The sequence below is a fragment of the Dromiciops gliroides genome, chromosome 4 (genome assembly GCF_019393635.1).
Source record: "Dromiciops gliroides isolate mDroGli1 chromosome 4, mDroGli1.pri, whole genome shotgun sequence".
NCBI classification, from domain to species: domain Eukaryota; kingdom Metazoa; phylum Chordata; class Mammalia; order Microbiotheria; family Microbiotheriidae; genus Dromiciops; species Dromiciops gliroides.
The window spans coordinates 463,512,859-463,532,980 of NC_057864.1; the positions used below are offsets into that span (position 1 = coordinate 463,512,859).

The 20,122-nt window shown below is 51.2% G+C and overlaps 1 protein-coding gene across 2 annotated transcripts in view; it reads right to left on the reverse strand.

The window, feature by feature from the left end:
- Positions 1–4,497: 4,497 nt before the first annotated feature.
- Positions 4,498–20,122, reverse strand: part of SSH2 (slingshot protein phosphatase 2) — a 106,005-nt gene continuing 90,380 nt past the window's right edge. For both annotated transcript variants that reach the window (XM_044001789.1, XM_044001788.1), the window contains exons 13-14: positions 13,492–14,326; positions 4,498–11,264 (exon numbers count right to left, since the gene is read on the reverse strand). In XM_044001789.1, coding sequence (XP_043857724.1) covers positions 9,297–11,264; positions 13,492–14,326 — 2,803 coding nt within the window. In that variant the 3' untranslated portion in view covers positions 4,498–9,296. The remainder of the gene's footprint in view (positions 11,265–13,491; positions 14,327–20,122) is intronic.

Below are 20,122 nucleotides of genomic sequence, written 5' to 3' on the forward strand. Positions count from 1 at the left end.
TCACATCATTCTGGACGTCTGTGTTTTCCACAGGACCTCAAGCTTTGGGACAAGGAGCTGGGAACAAGTCCTAGGGCGTAGGCTCTGGGGGGGGGGGGTGGGGGCGGCGGCGGTGTTGTTTCAATTCTAGGAACAGTTTCAGATACCAGCGCTGTGCCTTAGGCAGGCCCTCGGACCGAATCCTAGCCGGCCCTCTCGGCCCCCGTGGGCGCCGGCCGCGGCGCGTAATAGGCAATTAACAACTGTTAAGGAAAAATGAGGAAAAAAGAGAAACACCCAACCCTGAACTAATCTTCCTTCACTTTCTCTTCTGTAATCAAGGAAGATAAAGGGGACACAGTAACCCAAGGCAGACACCCCAAACCGGGGATCGTTGGTTGAATTATTTTGGAGGGGAGGGAGACGATCAAGGAATGTCTGGCTCCCCCTCCGGTGTTGGGGAAGCCTTGGCGAGGGGCGGTTCTCAAGATGCCTGGATCCATCTGCAGTCCTCGGGCAAAGAGAAAGTTTCATTTGCCAAAGGAGAGGTTGGGTTAGAACAGGGAATCTCAATAAGGTCTGTGAACTTGCTAACTGTATTTCAACATAATCGTTTTCCTTGATAACCCTATGTATTTTATTTTATGCGCTTAAAACCATGACTGAGAAAGGCTTCCTAAGTAAGCTTCACCAGACTGCTAGAGAGGTCCAGACACACACAAAAGCCCTGGCTTCTGAATTCTATGATCCGATCCTCCCAGAGCCTATGGAAAATAATTCGCTGTACCTGGTCTGCTGGTCGGGGTCCCCAGGAGGGCTGATTGTTTCTGGTCCCCCAGAGCAGACCGTGTAGAGGAGAGAGACCCTTCCCAAGGGTAAAGAGGCCAGGAGAAAGGCACCTGCTGGATGCCCAGCTATCTGCTGCAGCTCTTTTCTTCCCTGCTTATGGGAAGGGCCAGTGAACCCCGACCACTCGTGTGCCCTAAAGCCTGAACCTTTAGAGTAAGAAGTGACTTGACAAGGGGCCAGTCTCTCCCCCATTCCATTGCCTCTTCTCAGTCCTCTAAAGGGGACCCTAGCCTGCTCCCTCCATGCTCCAGCATGGTTACAGCCCTGCTCTGCCCAACCTGTAGAGTTCCTTGTTCGTGCGTTCGTTCGTTCATTCATTCATTCATTCATTCTGACTGTTACCCCCACGAATCATATCACGCCAGGCCCTTCTATCCTCCACTATCCCCTGAAGAATGTCCAAGTTCATGAGTTCCTTGTAGTTGGCCAGAATCATATCAATGATTACAGCCCTACCCCCACAAACCCCCATCATTTTGTCTTCTCTTCCCCTAATGCAGAGAGGAGCTAAATGGAGAGGAGGGTGGGTGGGAGGAGTCTCTTTTCTCTAATTAAAGAAAGGTCTTCGGGGCAGCTAAGTGGTGCAATGGATAGAGCACCGGCTCTGGATTCAGGAGGACCTGAGTTCAAATTCGACCTCAGACACTTGACACTTACTAGCTGTGTGACCTGGGCAAGTCACTTAACCCCAATTGTCTCACACACACAAAAAAAAGGTCTCCAAGGAAGGTAATTTATGGGGAGAAAGGACTGGCTGATCAACTGCTCTAAGAGGTAGGAATGGCTGAGGGTGGTGGTGGAGGTGCAGAGAGCCCTGGAGTTGGAGTCAAACAATTCAAGTTTAAATTGCCCCAGTGGCCTGGGACAAATCACAGTCTGTCCCATTCCGTTTCTTCCTTGCAAAATGAGGTTCTTAACCTGTGTCTGGACGCCTTTGGCAGTGTTTGGTGACGTCTATGGGGTTTTCCTCTGAATCATGTTTTTAAATAATTGAAGGAAATGGTAAATTTCAGTTAGAGGTTAATGAAAATAAAGATGAAATTTGTTTTCCCGCCCAAACTCATGGGACTCTTCAAATCTATCCGCTGACTCCCAGGTGAAGAACCCTTGGACCAGATGGTCTTTTCTAACTCTAAATTCTAAGGTCAGCAAAGCTGCTGAGCTGTCCTCTCTGGGAGATTCACTCTGTAGCCTCCCACTGCATCACTGTACACACTGCTCTGGTGTTCTTAAGCAGAGTAGAAAGCTTGCTTCTCCTTTTTTTTTTCTTTTAAACTTTAAAGAGCCAGGTACTCCAACCTAGTAAGGGGCTCTGGAACTGTCTCCAGCTTCACCCCTGTGGAGCTGTCCAGTCTCAAGAGGAATGAATCGGTCCCTGGGCCCAAAGAGACAGGAACAAATGAGCCCTGCCAAGTGGTACGAGTCCAGCTCCTCCCCCCCATCCAGCTGCAAAGGCTCTGCATAGACGCCCGCTGCGGGACTTTGCCTGCACTGGGTAGGCAGAGCCAAGACGGGCTGAGCCAATCAGGGCTGAGCAGGACTCCATCCTCGTTTATTCCTGCCTGCAGAGGCAGCTTGGACCCGGTCAGAGCTGGCACCGGGGAGGCTGGGTCATCTTGTCTTGGCCACAAAACTGAGGCTGAGCTCGTGGGGGCTGGCCCGAGGGTTTGAGGAGGGGACCTGGGGGTTTTCTGGGGACACCCAACTTTACCCCCTCCCCAAAAGGTAAATAACTCCCAGAGGACAGAGGCCCATCCCTCAGGCCATCTTTGGGCAGTGCTGGAGAGGGAATGCCTACACCTTCTTTCCTGCCTGAGGTGCAGCTTCTAACACCAACCTGTGCTCCTTGCCTTGAACTCAGTAATAGAACGGACATTCATAATGTGTTTTGTCCCGGTTTGCGATCCATTGTTTATTTGTTCCTCATGCTTTTTTTTTTTTTTTTTTGTGAGGCAATTGGGGTTAAGTGACTTGCTCAGGGTCACACAGCTAGTGTTAAGTGTCTGAGGCCAGATTTGAACTCAGGTCCTCCTGACTCCAGGGCCGGTGCTCTATCTACTGTGCCACCTGGCTGCCCCACCTCAGGCTCTTTTGATCTAATACTTGAGGTGGTATCAGCCCAACATCCCTTCCTCCCCAGGAAACCCATCGTTATGCTGCAAGATGGAATCTGCCAGCAGTCCTCTCTGCCCCTGATGAGACCCTACGACTGGAGGGGAAGGCCGTGGGTTCTGGGCTCCTGCACTGTTTCTTCCCCCTTTCCCACCAGCCACCCTGCTTTTGGGCTTCCCAGAAACTCTCCACCACGCCCCAACCTTTGCAGTATCCTCCTGTGTGTAGATTATAAGGTCAGGGACCCTGGCGCTTAGCACAGGGCCTGGTGCATGGGTGGCACACAAACTAGTCAACATCAGAGTGGGGAGCAGGGCTCCTGCCTCCGAGTCTAGCTTCTTTCTATCCATCTTGTTACCTCTTGCTTCCTCCAAGCAGGGAGCACCTCCCTCACCCAAGATGCACAAGGCAGGAAGCAGGAGAAGACCGATGCTGCTGGTCCCTGGCTCCCTGCAGGACAGGCCACCCACCTGCCCAGCACTGCTCCGCCTTCAGAAGTCATTCCTATGCAAGGCCTTTGCTCTTCTGGGAGCCACATCTTCTTTGTGGTGCATCACAGAACCAACGTTCCCGATGGGATGGCCCATGGCTAGGGCTCGGCTCCCATCTGCTCCTTAGCCTGTGCCTCTCCTGCCCTGCACTCATGGGCCACAGCTCTCCACTGGCTCTGGAGTTCAGCTGCTTCGGGGGTGGGGTAGACCAGCCACCCAGCCCACGGACAGTAACAGGGATTCTGGCTTATTTATTCCAACCTTTGACTTGGCCAAAGCAAGTTACCAGCTCTGGGGGTTGAAGGTGGTCAGTCAGCTGCCCAGAGAGGCTGACTGAAAATGCGCAGCCACTTTTCTTCTTGTTTAAAAATATCATTTCCTGGGGCAGCTGGATGGCGAAGTGGTTAAAGCACCGGCCCTGAATTCAGGAGTACCTGAGTTCAAATCCGGCCTCAGACACTTGACACTTACTAGCTGTGTGACCCTGGGCAAGTCACTTAACCCCCATTGCCTACAAAAAAAAAATACCATTTCCTGACTTAGCATCTTTTCTAGGGATAAGGACTGCAGTTACATCTCCTCTGACCCACGACCTTCTGTTAAAAGTAGGTTGGGGAGGGGCAGCTAGGTGGCGCAGTGCACTGGCCCTGGATTCAGGAGGACCTGAGTTCAAATCTGACCTCAGACACTTAACACTTACTAGCTGTGTGACCCTGGGCAAGTCACTTAACCCAAACTGCCTCACCGAAAAAAAAAAAAAGTAGGTTGGGGTGGGGCAGCTAGGTGGTGCAGTGGATAAAAGCACCAGCCCTGGATTCAGGAGGACCTGAGTTCAAGTCTAGCCTCAGACACTTGACACTAGCTGTGTGACCCTGGGCAAGTCACTTAACCCTCATTGCCCTGTAAAAACAAAAAAACAAACAAAAAAGGAGGTTGGGAATCCGAGTTCCAAGTGCTGTCCCTCTCCCCACCCCCAAACCCAGGGGCAGTCACAGTGGGCTTTGCTTCCCCAAACACATCCAGCTCCTTCTGCTGCCGCGCACTTCACACAAATACAAGTTTCATCTTCAAAATAAAAATTTATTCAATCTGTAACAAGAACATTGAATCTGCACATCAAGTGCACAAGTTCACATTTAAAAACAGCGGAGCACATCGGTAATAAAAATCTATGGTACAGGTGGGCCGTCCCAACCACCGGGGGAGATCAAGGAGGGGAAACAAGGCCAGCGGCTTTTATGCTCGGCTTTCACCAACTCGGAAAGGTCCCAGAGACTGCAGGGAGCACCTGCTTTATTGAAAAGAACACACACGCACACAAAGGTGTGGATGGGTGGGGTACTGGGGGATGTAAGAAGAAGAAGGTCTTCCGGGGGCTGGATTTCCACATTCAGAACAATTCCTACACTTCTGTCACATTTGAAGAAAGGAGAAAAGGCACGGCCAACATGGGCTTTGCCAAGGAAACCAAAAGCCAATGAGAAAGACAGAAACCAGAAACACTCTGGGTGCATATTGGTTGGGAACCATTTCTGGGCCACATGGCCCAGGTTCTGGTTGGTGCCCTGGAAACGTGGAGAAAAAGGCAGGCATCGGGTCTTCATCAACAGCCTCAAGTTGCTGTTTCCTATCACCATAAAGTTGGGTGAGGCAGCAGAGATGCCTTTTAGGGGCTTCTTTGAGCTGAAAGATAGACCCAGTCTGGGCATCCTGTCCTCGATCTCTGAGAAAGTAGTTGGCTCTCTTTCCAAAGTCAGAGGTGGACTCAATCCTCCTCTTTCAGGCTGGGAAAATACAAAAGCACCTTTAAATTGCTTCCCCCCCAAAACATGGGGGGAATGAGGTGGGGGTAAGCGTGCAGCTTCCCGCCCCAAAGTCCCTCAAATGGGTATTGTGTCAGCCAAGCGAGAGCCAGTTTGGCCACACTGGGCCAGCAAGCAGGGCTGATCATAGTTGCAATGTGGAAGGAACAATAAAGCCCAAACTGCTTTTCAGCTGGATTGGTGCTGAAACAAACAGCTAGGAATCTCACCTTGTCCACCACACCAAAGAATGACCAAATTAAAAAAAAAGGAAAAAAAAAAAAGACACCGGCCACTCACCATCACAACCATCACTATAAACAGATACCACCACTGAGGGACTGATGGACTATTTTCTATACAGCACACTGGGACTGGAGTGCAGCAGGACACAAAGGGGAAAAAAATCAGTTCCAGGCTCCACACACTTATCCGTGAGGACTGACCCTTATGGCGGAGGCACGGTTTTTGTGCAAGGACTCACAGGACATGCCGTGACTTACAGGACAGTCACTGCTGGGTGACGTGGGGCCAAGGGAAACAGCACAGTGGGACAGAATACACGTTTTCATATTCACAATGTAAACAATAAAGGGTCCTTGAGCAGGTTCCTAAAACAGCTGAAAAACAGCTTTGTACAAAAAGAAAATGCCCTTAAGAACACGACCTCTTTTTGCTTAGTGGGTTACTCCTTGAGGCTTCTCTCAGGTAACTCTGACCCCGTGTTACTTTGGACCTGAAACTCCCAATGGAGGAGGTGAGGATTTCTCAAATTCTGCTACGTTCCAGGAACTGTCTTTTCTCAGAGAGATCCTGAAGAAACTCCAGCTCCTTCCAACTGCCTCCACACAGGATGTCAAGAAGCCCAAGAACCGTTGGGAAGAAAGACAGAATTAGGCAGGGCTGAAGAGCAAGGAGGCCGGGGCTGCTTCCTTTCTGAATCTTAAAGGCCACAGAATAGAGGACTAAACCCTACACCATCTTGATCATTCTCATTTCTTAGTCTTTCCAAAACTCAAAAGATTTCAGGCACAGCTCAAGGCCTCTGCCTGCTCCTAGGAGGCCCCCTGGATTCCAGATACATGTCAGCCAGTGTAGGAAAGATGGTTCCAGTTATTGGTTGTTGTTTTTTAAAGGTGAATTTGATTAATTTTAGATAGTCACAGAAAAGAGAAAGCCACTGTGGAAAAATGGGGCTGGAGAGGCCAGCTCTACCCAGCTCTGCCAATCTGCCCATGGGGAGAAAGGGAGCCCTTCCAGGTCCAAAAAAGGGTATTGTAGTTTGGAAGAGATAAAGGTATAACAAGTCCCACCTAACATACAACTGTTCACAGACCTCCATGGGGTTGGTCCAGCACAGTCTTTGGGGAGAGCTCCTGCTCAGCCATGTCATGAGATGAGAATTTCCCAGTGGGACGGATGGGCCTCTGGAAAAACCGAGTGGCACGTCTGAGTGAGAAACCCTAAAGAAGGCGACGCTTAGTCCCTCCACAAAATCAAAGCACAAACAACAAATTGGCCAGCAAACCAGAAGGTAACCCTGGGGCCCTGTCCACCACTCCTCTACCCAAAATGTGGGTTCACAGCATTATGAGTCCCCACCTCGAGATTGTTCTTTCTTCTGTATTTCTATAGCAAGAGGCTCCTTGGCTATAAAGAGAGGAGAGTTAAAAAGACTTGCAATATGGTATCTATTGCTTTTGCTTTTTGTGATCTGGGATACAGTTATCCCAAGGGGTTAATGACAAGTGGATTCCTCTCATCCCGTCTCACTGCTCTCTCTGTCTCTCTGTTTCTTGTCCCTTATGACCTGCCTGGCTCTTTCCTTGTAATCACACTCGTGGTGCGTAGGCCCTCAATGTTAAGACTGCATAGTTTTAATGGAATAATTGGACATCGGGCACTGTGTGAGTCCTGCAAACACAAGCCCTCTCCTCCCTGGCCTCCGCACACAGACAGGCACCATTAAAGACCATTTTGCAACCCAGTAAATATCCAGGAATCACATGAGATGAATCACAAAGTCCCGGAGGGATGTCACCTGTTTGAACATTGAAAGAAATTGGATGAGTGCAGTTACAACGAAGTCCACAGACTACAAAGACATCCTTAGGAGCCATGGCCCCTGGCAGTTATTTAAAGTGACCAACACGGCTCCCAAGAGACAGCTGGATTAACAGCTCTGCCACAGGGTCCAGTAACCTCCCTAGTCCCACCCGCCCCCGGTGCCTCTCTCCTCCTAACTTCAGGTCACCATAAGTACTTTCAATGCCACTGGACGGCTTTGCTCTCAAGGGCTGGACTCAGTCAATCCTTCCACAATGGGGACTTCAACTAAGACAAAGGCAAGAAGGTGATTTGTGAGTCCCCTCACTTTGGATCTATCCTGCTGGGCAAATTAAGTTTAGAAGGAACTAGGATAGGGATTCACACAAGGCTGCTGAAGAAGGGAGGAGAGGGTACCTATTCATGCCCACAGCAGCTGTCCTGATGGCTGGCCAGGCTGCGGCCTAAATGGAGTTAACAGCAAGTGAGCTCATGCTCCCTGAGGCTCTCTCCCACTGCCCTCAGCTCCCAGCCTCCATTAGGACTTTAAACACTGGGTGGTAATAGTCTGACAATTCTCTCTGGCTATCGTTCAGCTCCTGGCAAACTTGGCCTTCTGGGATCTCAGTGCTTAAGGCCTTGGGGGCTTCTCCGAAGAGAAAGTGGATGCTCCATCATTTGGCAGAATTTTGGTGGTGGTGACTCAAGGTCTTCCTTAAACACATGTGCAGACCCCCACCGACACCCACAGAGCTACTCTGACATGGTGTCTTTGTGGACATTTTCCAGTTAAAGACCACAGTCTTGCTCCATTCTAAGCAAAACCAAACCAAACCAAAAACACATACGCACACGCAAAAAAACCCAAAAAACAAAACAAACCATAAGAAAATAACAAAATTATCTACATAAATATTGTATATACAACTTAGGAAACCAACAAAACTTCCAGGAAAGGAAAAATACCTTTCGTCAAGTGTTAACAGGGACAACACAGAAAAGAAAGCTTTGCATTTGATGGAGGCTATACAAATATAATGTAACAATTCAGATGTCTCCTATGAAATAATTAAAAAAATACCCACAAAACATAGGCAGCATCAGAGGAAAAACGGCATGGGGAAGAAAACTCAATTGTGGGGAAACACGCGGCCATTGAACTCAGAAGGCCCACAGCAGTATTCAAGTAATGAAAGGGTTAAACCCCTACAGCCCGTTCATTTTAAAAGAACACTTCATCTTCCGGTTGCTGTTTTTCACCATCTTTTCTGCTGAAAACATTTTTCTCAAGGATTAAGCAAGGGATGGGAGGCATCACCCATCTCACAGAAAGGACAGGCAGGTTCGCTAGATGGGGTCAGGAGGGGGTTGCCTCCTGACCTCTCCACCCCGGGAGGCCTTTTACTGAGTTTGTTCTGGTGCCACAAGAAGCTGCTTAACAAATCGATAAATCCTGCCATTGGCCCATCCTAGCTTGGGGAGAAACTGAGTCTATGTGAATGCCCCTTTTTAGATCCAAGAAGAAGCCACCTGTTCATTTGATGGTATCTCCCAGCCCAGGGCACGTGACTCATGTGGAGAAAGGCCCTTAGGTTGGCTTCACCAATGTCCACCTTCCTCTCCTTCCCCCTGCCCCTCCTTCCATCTGCCTTCCCTCCCCTTGCCTTGCATGGCCTTGGAGGCACACACATCATCTTGGACTGAGAGAAGAGAAGCAGGGGCAGCTGACTGAAAAACAGCAATTCACTTTTGATGGTGTTCTTTGAAAATGAGGTGTTTTTTCTTCTTTTGAGGTTGTCCGAGTTTCTTTAAAAAAACAAAAAAACAAACCCCCCCCAAGATAAAATGGTCTTGCAGTCCATGTCACACACAGAAAACCCAAACCCTGCATGCGCCAGCGATAGTAAAATGACCAAAACATAGAAAATTAACCAATAAAGTGCATGTTCCTTACATATTACACCTGCCCCTTTTACAAACACAGATTTCCCTTGAAAAGTCCTGGGTGGGCTCCGGATCACATGGTATTATAGAAGGGATTGGTCGTCCGCTTTTTGTCGCTGGACTTTTTGAGTCTCCTAAGAGGCTGAGTTCTCCCATGCTGCGGTTGCTCGGTTACTGTTAGCCCTGGGCTTGGGCACGGAGCATCGGATCCCTGCTGTCTCCGTGGCAAGGGAAGGCCCCCGCCAGAACTAGTCAATTCATGTCCTGCACTGGGAAGCAAACACTGCTGAGCTGACCCCAACTCTTTGGCATACTGCACCAGAGGCCTCTCGACGGGCTTGCTCTGCGCCATACACTCCGCCATTTTCACTTGCTCTATACAATAGGGGGTGGGCTCTGGGTGTTGGGAAATGGGTCTGAGCCTCGCTGAGGGCTCTTCCGGGGTGGGCCCACCGGGGCCCATCCTGAAGGGCTGGAGAAGGCTAGGAGAGGCTTCTGGAGACCCCAAATCTACCTCAGACAAACCATTTTTATGCAGATTCAGGTGACCCAGCCTGGCTAGAGAAGCTGAGCGCTTCATCTGGGACGGTCTGGTGAGCCCTGCTTGCCGGAGGACGCGCAACTCCATTTCTTTTGAAAGCTTTCTTACCACCCGGGCACTTTGGCAGAGATTCTTGAGACTGTCACTACTGGAGCTATGCGAGAGACCACATGCTGCTGGTGGGTCCAACGTCTCGTGGCTCTTGCCAAGGTGGCCAACCCCCCGGAGGTCTTCGCCCACCCATTGGGCCGGAGCAGCCTCACCTTCCCTCTGTGGCCCAAGGTCAGCACAGCAGCTTGGCCCTGAGGAAAGCTCACTGTCCGTGGTGCTGCTTTCCTCGGTCACGCCCTCCAGGTGAAACACAGTTTGGGGATGGGAGTAGTCCAAGCCCGATGATGGTGTGTGAGCCACAGGGCTCACCAAAGAAGCCATCCCTGCAGGAGAAGGGGGACTGGAGTCCTCTTCTTCAGGACTGCCCAGGGCAAAGGCAGCTCGGGGAGCCCCGTCATGCTGAAGCGATGCAGGATTGAGCAGAGGTAGCACGTGAGGACGCAGAGAAGCAAGCTCTGGGCACAGGGTGGTGTTGAGATTTTCATCCACAGTACACATCACTGTGATGGATTTCTCCACCATCACTGTCTTCAGCACTGGCTCCCCATTCTTTTCTGCTGTAGCCAAGTCAAATGTTAAGTCAGGGGATGTCACCATGGGAGTGTACTCAATGATTTCAACCCTTTTGGGAAGATGGTCCAGAAAAGGCTTTTTCTTAGATGTTGGGGGCTCCTTGGACACCCCTCCCTGCTTTGCTCCAACATCTGCCAGCGTGGATGCCGGCCTGTCAGTCATCTGGTCAGGCTGGGACGGGATGGCCTCCGCCATAGCGTCTTTTATTTTGGCCTTGCTCAGTTCCTGTTCCTTGGGCTCCGTGGCAGGTTCTGGGGCAGGCTCTTCATTCTTGACTCTTGGGGTTCCATCGGGCACAGTGGAATCATTCTTGGAATTCTTTCTAGTGGGCAGGATGCAGAGGGGGGCAGCACTGTGGTGTTCTTGCTCCTGTCTCAATCGTTCTTCAAACTCCAAGGTTGCCCTTCTCACAGACCCAGGGCACCATTTGGGCGCTGGGTTCAGACCTGGGCCTCGTGACTCTGGGTCTTCCTCAGTTAGATCCCCTTCTTCTAAGTCTTCCAGAGGGCCTGGTGCAACCAGCATGGCTTCCTGATCTCCCTTTGCCAGTTCAGGTTGTGCTAGGCATACTCCCTCCTTGTGGTCCAGGTGGACAGGTTTACTCTCAGAGGTCCAGGTTGCCTCAAAGAGTGGCAACTCATGGATGGTGCTTCTCTTTGGTGTTTGGCATGGGTTGGACAGGATATCCACCTTCTGCTGACTCTGCCCAATTCCTTGATTGATGGATTCAATTTCAGTGATAATTTCTTTCACTGAAATGGCATTTTCTGAGTGGGATTGCATCATGTCCTCTGGGCTAACCACTTCAGAGATATCCTAAGAGAAGAGAAAGAAAGAGAATAAAAGACAGAGATATTTACAGGGAATTACAGTTTGCTTGAAAAGGTACATTTTCCTATTTATCAGTCACCTGATTTTATTTTTCTTTTCTTTTTTTCTTTTTTGTGGGGCTATGAGGGTTAAGTGACTTGCCCAGGGTCACACAGCTAGTGTCAAGTGTCTGAGGCCAGATTTGAACTCAGGTCCTTCTGAATCCATGCCCAGTGCTTTATCCACTGTACCACCTAGTTGCCCCCAGTCACCTGATTTTAGAAAGAAAATCTATTTACCTGTGGCTACATGGTAAGAGAGCCTGTGAGGCTCCCACAAGTATTTGCTTTGGGGCTGAGGGAGATGCCCTGAACATTAAAATCCCAGTGGTCAGTCAGGCTCCTATTGCCACTAAACTTTCTATTCTGGCTTTGAAAAGAAGAGTGTCTCACGTGCCCTGTCCTGCACTTATAAAATGTGCTTCAGGGCTACCCTCTGGGGCAGATGACAACATTCACCTCCAACTTTCCCTCCTTCAGTTAAGTTATCCGGAGGTTCCATTCCAGGCTAAACTCTACCCTCAGAGGTTCAAGGCTGGGGATAATCTAGATAGATGACGGGGTCCTTTAGCCACTAAACTTTGTAGAAGTCTCTTCATTCTCAGCCTCACTAGCCTGCAGGTCTGGAGAGGGCATGGAGGGAGCACTGACCCATACATCCCCTTGAAGTTTCACAGGGTTGCTTTTACATGAGGTTTACCTGGTGAGCTCATCTACTTTTTGGGAATCTTGACGATGTGTATTAGCAAACAAAAAATATCCCACCAATTCGTACCCTTTACCAATTTACTAGCAATGGATTCTCTGGCTAAGGCCAGAGAAAACAGGAAAATGCCCCATCAGCCCCTACTCCTGCCAGACGCAATCATTTCAAAATGCCAGGAATCACCCCAAAGGCCCTGGACTTGGAGGACTCTGAACTTGCCGCTACGGTGAGTCCTCTGTGAGAAAGCTGGACAAACCTTTAGTATGGGATGTTTTCAGACTCTTGAGGGTTAGACAGGCCCCTGGGGGTATCTATCTGCTTGGAATGTCGGGCAGAACCAAACACACCAGGATGCATGAGGGCACTGCCCAAACCTGGAGCTGCACTGGCCTGCAGAGACAGAATCCAGAAGGAGATGTCTTTGCACAAAGGAGGAAGAAGGGGGGCATTCTGGGTAGGGGCTGGACCGCACGGCCACCACACTGCTCTTCTCCTCTGAAACTTTGTGATTCTGTGACTATGACCATAGGAAGAGCCATGAACCAAGTGGTCTAAAGACCAGTGAAAACATTCGGACATCTTAATGGAAAAGGGACAGGGACACAGCATGTGGAGGGCTGGCTATGGAGATGAAGCAGAATGAGGCAGGGACACAAGGTACTTAAGGTAAAACAATATCTAGCATTTATGGAGACAGCGCTTTAAGGTCTGCAAAGCACTTTACAGACATTATCTCATCTGCTGCTCACAATGACCTTGGGAGGGGGCTGCTATTTCCATTTTGTAGCTGAGGAAACTGAGGCTCAATACTAGATTTGAGCTCAAGTCTTCATTACTCCCATGACCAGTTTCCTATCTGTTGCGCCCCGTGCTGCCTGCTTGGCACAAAACTAAGGAATGGGCGGGTGTGGCTACTCACCCAAGGTCTGCAGTGAGATCTCTGTGTGTCCCAATAACTTATTTCCTCTCTTCTCCCATTCCCCTTCCTGGACCCAAGTGTGGCGGCAGAGGCTCCCATAAGGCACTGAGAAGAAATCTTGGAGTCTTGGCTGCCCATCCCCTGAGGGCCAAGTCAGCCAAAGGAGGACACTTCCCGTATACATCCAGAACCTCAGACACTAAGTGTGCTCGTGGTTGGGGGAGATTCTCCCAATGAGGAGCCAGCTCTTTATTTAAGCAGGGAACACATCTGAATGTGATATTCCCATGGCAGAGATGTGGGTGCTGACCTGTGCAGTCCGCAGCCTCCTCCCCGGTTCTGCTCAGCTCTGCTCACCTGCCCTGGCCAGAGGAGCTTCAGACAGGCCCACAGGCCCAGGAAGAAGGACCCTCCAAAAAGCAGTAATGCCTGGGCATCCTGTGTCCCCTCTGGGGCTTCCCCCCAGCTGTCTGTCTATCAACTCCCAGGCCACCCTTGGCTCTCCTGTGAGAGGCCTTCTGGGAGCCCAGCATTCCCCGGGAGGCTTACCTTTGGCTGGTCTTCGTCCATGGAAGACTCTCCTGACACATGTGGAGTGTTGCTTGAGGAGCTGCTTCCGTGCCCATCAGGGGTTGCATCGGAAGGGGCTGTTTCCAACACGGCCAGTCGGCCCCCGCCGTTCCTCCCCAAGCCTGCTTCCTCAGCCCTGGAGTGGGAGCAGGAGCGGGGGCGGGTCTCCTGGGAGAGCTCCACAAACTTCTCAAGGGCACTGAAGAAATCGATGCGGTCAGTACAGAAGTCTGACGCCCCTGCCTGGGCGCTGGGCTGGGGGCTGGGCGAGTCAGGGTCTAGAGACACTGGCGGGTCTCTCAACCGAGACGTCAGCTCTTCCATGGGGAGTAACTGGAGGCTGACGTCTGTCTTTAGTGCGTCTGTCTCTAGATCTTCTACGGTTAAGTCTGGGAACTGGGTGGGCATCTCCAAGGGGTTCTCAGGCTGGATTAAGGCTTCTGATGCGTGGCAATTGTCAAGAGAAAATTTGGATTTGCTCAAGCAACACCCTGCTGAACACCCATTCATGTTATTGAGGTTTAATTCATCCTCAATTTGTCCTGTATGGAATTCTCTAGATGTAAATTCTAAGCAGATCACTCTCTCTTTAGTGCACAGTTCATGAGTGTTCACATCTTGGGGGAGCCTGTGCTCCACAAAGACAGGCGGTATTGGGGGGTGGCTCTCCGCTGTCTTTGCCTCTGTGATCTGGTCTGCTGAAGTGGTAATCTCCTTCCTGTTAAGCTCCATCCCTGATTGGCAGATTGGCTCATGGTGGTCCGAGAGGTCACTATCTGAGTGAGATCGCCAGAGCTTATTGTGCCTTTGTTTGCTGTTGGGGTAAACAGGGAGACATCTCAGATTAGTGCTTGCAAACAGCCGGCCCCAAGAACAACCCCAGAGACTTCTTCCAGAGAGTGTTAATGCTCAGTGCGTGGTGGAGCCACACACTAGGTTGCTAAAATTGGTCCCACAAGGGGAGAAGGCAGTGCTGAGGCTAAATAGAGGATGGTTCAGAACCTGGTGGACAAGAGGAGGCCACAAGTGCTACGGGGAAAGCAAATCTTGGGGGAAGCTACAGTATTAGGTCAGAGGAGTATATGCATCAAGCGTGGGCCCTTTCCAAAGAGGTCTCTGCCTGAAAACAACTGAGCATCATATGAAGCACAAATGGACTATGAGAATAGACAGTTAGGGCCCAGAGCAGGTGTGGAGACAGGCCATGAGGCCTCCTCCTCAGTTGAGATGCTGCAGCCACATTTTCCTTTGTTTCCCGGAGAGACAGCATGGCATGGGCCCCTATCATCAGGCATCCGTGCTCTGGGAGGCAAATACCACCAGCTGCTCTAGCCAGGCCTGAGGGAGGCCCAGCGAGTGCAGACGAGGAAAGGCCGGATGTCTCATGAGGCACCAGGCCAACACTGTCCGGCCACCGTCTGAAGGTCTTTCTGGTGGGCTCCATCCAAGTCGTGTGCTTGCACTATGGGCAGCCGGGGCTGTTCCTAGGCTCCTGCCCTGCTCATCTGTCTGACGCCTGGCCAGAGGCATCTGACCCACGAGGGAGGGTAGACCTGACCCCAACAAGGGGCAAGTCTAGGGTTAGGAGGCTGTAGCCATGTCAGTTTTCTGCTGCAGGATCACTAGCCGCCCCTAGGCGGCGACAACGTGCCACTAACCCTGGAGGGCAGAGCCGACAGGCAAAACTGACCGCGGGGAGCAGGGCCTCTCAGCCTCAGCTCCTGCCAGTGTCCTGGCCTGAGGTCCCCCTTTGCCCAGGTTTGTCCTCAGTTTCCTGAATTACCTCCTAACTATCTCGAGTCTTGTTTCTCCCCCTGTCTAGGATCTCTATCTCATTCTTGTAGCACCTATCGATCAGGAAGATTTCTAGAGGAGCAAAGACAGACGGGAGCCCAGGGTGGGGCCGCCTCAGACTCCTCCGGCAAATTCCTATTCTGTCAGATCATTCAGGCAGAATTCCCAGCAATGAGAAGCCACTAGGGCTCTCTCCTTATCCAAGGGGGTCAGAGTGCAGGTTACTCCCCAGGGCTCCCTAGGCCCTACTGCCCGTGACCCCCACTTTCAGACAAATGATTTCAAAATGTCTCTGTCCCGTGCTGATTATCCTAAGGAGCTAATTTTATTTTTTCCTGTTTTGGAGCCTCCTACAGAGTTCTGTAAGTTAGGGCCTCTACTGATGAAATGGACACTGCAGGCCCATCAGCAGATATCTCCGATAGCGAAGGCTTCAGAAAAGGCGACTGCCCTCAAGCTGGGCTGCCCTCTTCTCCTGGGGTAATGCGGCCAGTAGGCAGCAGACTGTGGGCTGGGTTACGGCTGTGCAGCTGCAAGAAACGTGGCTCCAATCCAGGGACAACCTGGGCACGCCTCATCTCCCATTCTGCGATGCAGACCCTCAGGAAGACTCACGCGTTCCATGAGTGACCCACTGACCTGACCTCTCCTGCAGTGGTGGAGGGGGTGTGTGTACTCATGTGTGCACATGTGTATACCTGCATGTGTGCATGCGCTGCCTCCCTGACCCCTTCCTGCTGATCCTGCTCAAAGGGAGACATTTGCTCCAATGAACCTTTTAACCGGTTTAATTTTTAACTCCGTCTGGCTCCCCCACCTGTACCTGGCAGGTGACAGGAAGTAAGTTGCCAAGAGTGGGGAACATAGCACAGATACTTGGGAGCAGCAGCCCCGGGCTCTTTCCTGCCTTGGCTGGCATCTGACCTCATTTGGGAGCAGAGAAAGCATTCCCGCAGGCCCGCCCCCTCTAGGTTTGTGCACACAGAAGGCACTCAGAGACTGCTTATTGAAAAGACTGGCCAGGTACTGAATCACCCTCCCAGTGTGGATGCCCACTGGCCCCTTCACTTGGTGTGACTGCTCGGGGGAACATGGCGCCCAGTACACACTGCTTCCTCCATCTTCCTTCTTGGCCGGGCCATGCAGGGAGCTGCCGACTGGGACCAAAGGAGAATCTGTCTCACCTCTTGGCTCTTGTAAATAGGAAAAGCAAAACTGTGACTGTTTTTTCCTTCCCGAGTCATCAGAGACCCTGTGAAAAGCTATAAAAACTTAAAACCCCGGCTGAGCTCAGCTGACAAATGAATAGTGACTTGCTCCTATACTGGCCACCCACTGATTCCCTGTATGACCAAGAGAAAGTCATTTAGGGCCTCATTGACCCTCACAGTAAAACAGAGCTTTAAAAACAATCCCATCCCCTCCTCACTTTGTAGGGATGTAATCAGATCACTGAAGGGCAACTGCTTTAGGTTCTTTCAAAGAAAGGTGCTAGAAGCCAGGGTGGGTAGGATCACATTTCAGAAATCCAATCTAGTTGCTAACAAAAGCTTGGGCTCCCCACAACAGGGCGTGGGTGCCCTTTAAGGCTTCCTGGTCTCCACTGGGCTTTAAGGAAACACATGTCTGAACATGTACCAGGCAAACCTCACTCGGCCTCTCCAAAGGATGCCTCCTGTACAGGGGAGGAGGTGGATGGAGAAGGAGGTACCAGTTTGTGGGTTGGGCAATGAGCCTTTGCTTCCTGCTGACAGGGGAAGTTCAAAAAATCCAGCAGTGCTTATTTGAGGAGGAAGTGTGGAGGAAGCCTCCCTGATCACCGGGCAGTTTCCTTTCCTCATCCCCCTGCCCAAAACTACAACCTGATACACTGAAGACATGGTCCAGTTTGCAAATAGTGGCCTGACATCGAGCCTGACCAACAGAACGTAAATCTTCTAAGTACCTGCCTGGCGGGCGGGCCAGCGTGCAAAACAACAGAGCTGCTGGCAGCCTGATAGAGGGAGGTCAAACAAAGCAGACTGTAGTGATCCCTGGAGCACCAGGGGGTGCATGTGCACGTGCTCACCCAATCTTATACCTGTGAAAACAGGAAAACAAGAGCCGAGCAAAGAAGTCAGTGGCTCTCAGGAATACGCCCTCCTCTTGGGCATCTGACCAGGAAGATTCGCTTTCCTCAGGTTCATACAACGAAAGCAGCAACAATTCTTAGTATTTCTTTTTCTTTCTTCTTCATTTTTTTTTTTTTTTTTGCGGGGCAATGAGAGTTAAGTGACTTGCCCAGGGTCACACAGCTAGTAAGTGTCAAGTGTCTGAGACTGGATTTGAACTCAGGTCCTACTGAATCCTAGGCTGGTGCTTTATCCACTGCATCACCCAGCTGCCTCAAATTCTTAGTATTTCTGAGATGCCATCAGCATTCTGGACTCCAGCCTGACAGTCACACACATCTTCCGGGGAAGTGATAGTCACAAATTGTTCCAGGAACAACAGGGAGCCTAGTGTCATCGCAGTTAAATTTCTGGGGTACAGAGCTGTATGCCAGCAAAGAGCCCTTAGGTTCAGAGCACCAGCTTCACCAGTCTTGGGGGAGGAAGAGCGGCTGAGCACAGAAATGGGAATTTTAGAGGGTGTTGGGCTCAAAGCTAGTTAACTGAGAGAAGTGGGGGGGGGGCGTGAATGAATGAATGAATGAAGAGCATCTACCAAGCCCTAAGTTCACTCCTGCACTGTGCTAAGTGCAGGGAATACAAACAAAAAGAGCTGCATGGTCCTGATTTCGGGAAGCTCATCCTCTGCTGCTGACACGGCAGTCCCAAAGTTAACCCCCCTTGGGCTGCAGTGTTCAGAGGGAGGGAAGTGATTGTCCGGCGGTCTTTTCTTGGCGAGAGAACATCGAGACTGCAGACTGTAGCTGTGCATCTCCCTTTAGGAAAGACACAGACTAGCTAGCTCTCTGGTGCATGAACAAAGGGAGACCGGCGTGAGATCGCCACCTTTGCCAAGTGGGAGGGACCTCGGCAATCAGCCAGTCCAACTGCCACCTGAAGAGGTGTATGCCCACACAGTCACATGCCTAGCCAGGGGCTGGGGGCTCCTCTTTACTCTACCCTCACTCTGCTGCTAGAGAAAGGCTTCTCTAACCCTGAGCCTGGCCATGCCACTCGCTGTCTGGCTCAAGAAGTTCTAGGGCCCCACTGTTTCTAAGATAAGACATGACTGGAAGGCCCTCTCCACACAAGGCCTATCAGCTGTCCCACGGCAGCCTTCTGTCTGGCCCTGCAGGGCTTTGCCTGGGCAGTTCTCCATGCCTGAAATGCTGCCCATGCTCCCCACTGCCCCGTGGAATCCCTCCCTCACCTCAGGGCTCAGTTCAAGTGTCACCTCCTCCAAGAGGCCTCCTCTGCTTGCTCCAGGTCTGGCCCAGTCACAGTTATGACTTACCGATCTGGGCATCTGTTGCTGTCGCCCAGCAGATTAGGAACACCCTAAGGAGTTTTTGTCTTTGTAGACTTTGTAGATCTTGTACAAAAAGCGAACTTGCTGAGTGTTTCTCGTATGAATGGAGGGTGGGGCTGGGGATCAGACTCCTGGAGGAGAGAGACTGAGGGGCACAGCGTGGCTATCTCCACAGAGGAGGGCTGGGAGCTCAAAGGCAAGACTGGCTTTGCTCTGCTTGACCCGAGGGCAGAAACAGGAACAAACAGCTGCAGAGATGGACAGAAAAGCTTCCTCAGCAATCAGAATTATCCAAGGGGGTGGGGATGCTGCTTGGAGAGCTAATGGATTTCTCCTCACTTGGTGTCTTCAAAGATGTGGCATAAATGTCAGACTCTTCAGACATCAACTGGTCAAGGGTTAGGATGCTCGGGCCTAGCAGGAGCAGGCGGCTCTGAACGGACCATCAGGAGACCTGGCTGGTTGTCTTTGAGCGAGTCCCTTCTCTGGGCCCAGGCTGCCTCTTCTGTAAAGTGAGGGGCTGGCTGAGGTGCCCGGTAAGGTCTCAGTTCTCTGATACCAATGCCTCCCCATCCCAGGCTAACCACAGGCACAAGCAGGCCAAGACCAAGCACCTGTGAAAGCACTGGGTTGGCCCTTAGGGAGTCTTGAGGGTAGATGTGAAAAGACATTGGAGGCATCGGGCAGCAAATGGAATTTCTGTGAAAAGTCTACTTGAGACTATTATTTCCCAGAAATATTTAGGAATTTCTAAGGAATTTTCTCTCCTACTTCCAAAGGTTCTGTTACAGAGTTAGCTGTGTTTTAAAGCAGGAGGCCGGCTTTGGTGTCACTTGGCTGCTCACCCTACCCGCATTCTCTCCTCTTACGGGCAGGTGGGCAGGTAGGCAGGCGGGCAGGTGGGCAGGCGGGCAGGTGGGCAGGTGGGCAGGCGGGCAGGTGGGCAGGCAGGCTCTCTTCAGGCAGAAGCCACACAGTGCCACCAGATCTTGCTTCTCCAACTCAAAGAAATGCCCACCAGCAGGGCCCTGTGGAATCCCCATTTGAGTGAGGGGACCGTGGCTGGGGGAGGGGTGCCAGGGGCCGATCGGGTGTCAAGTCTGGTTGATGTCCCAACACCTTCTCCTTATCCATATGGCCAATGCCTGAGCTCACCCATGACCTGGAGGATCAAAGGGGTTTCCTAACTAGTCTCCCTGTTTCAAATTTCTTCCCTCTCTGACCCTGCCTCCACACAGCAGCAAGAGTGACTGAGTGAGTGATCGAGTTCTTCCCAGCTCAATGAACCCCAGCGGCTGTGAGAAACACATGCAAATTCCTCTGTTTGGCAAGAAGAGCCCACAGTCACCACCTGGAT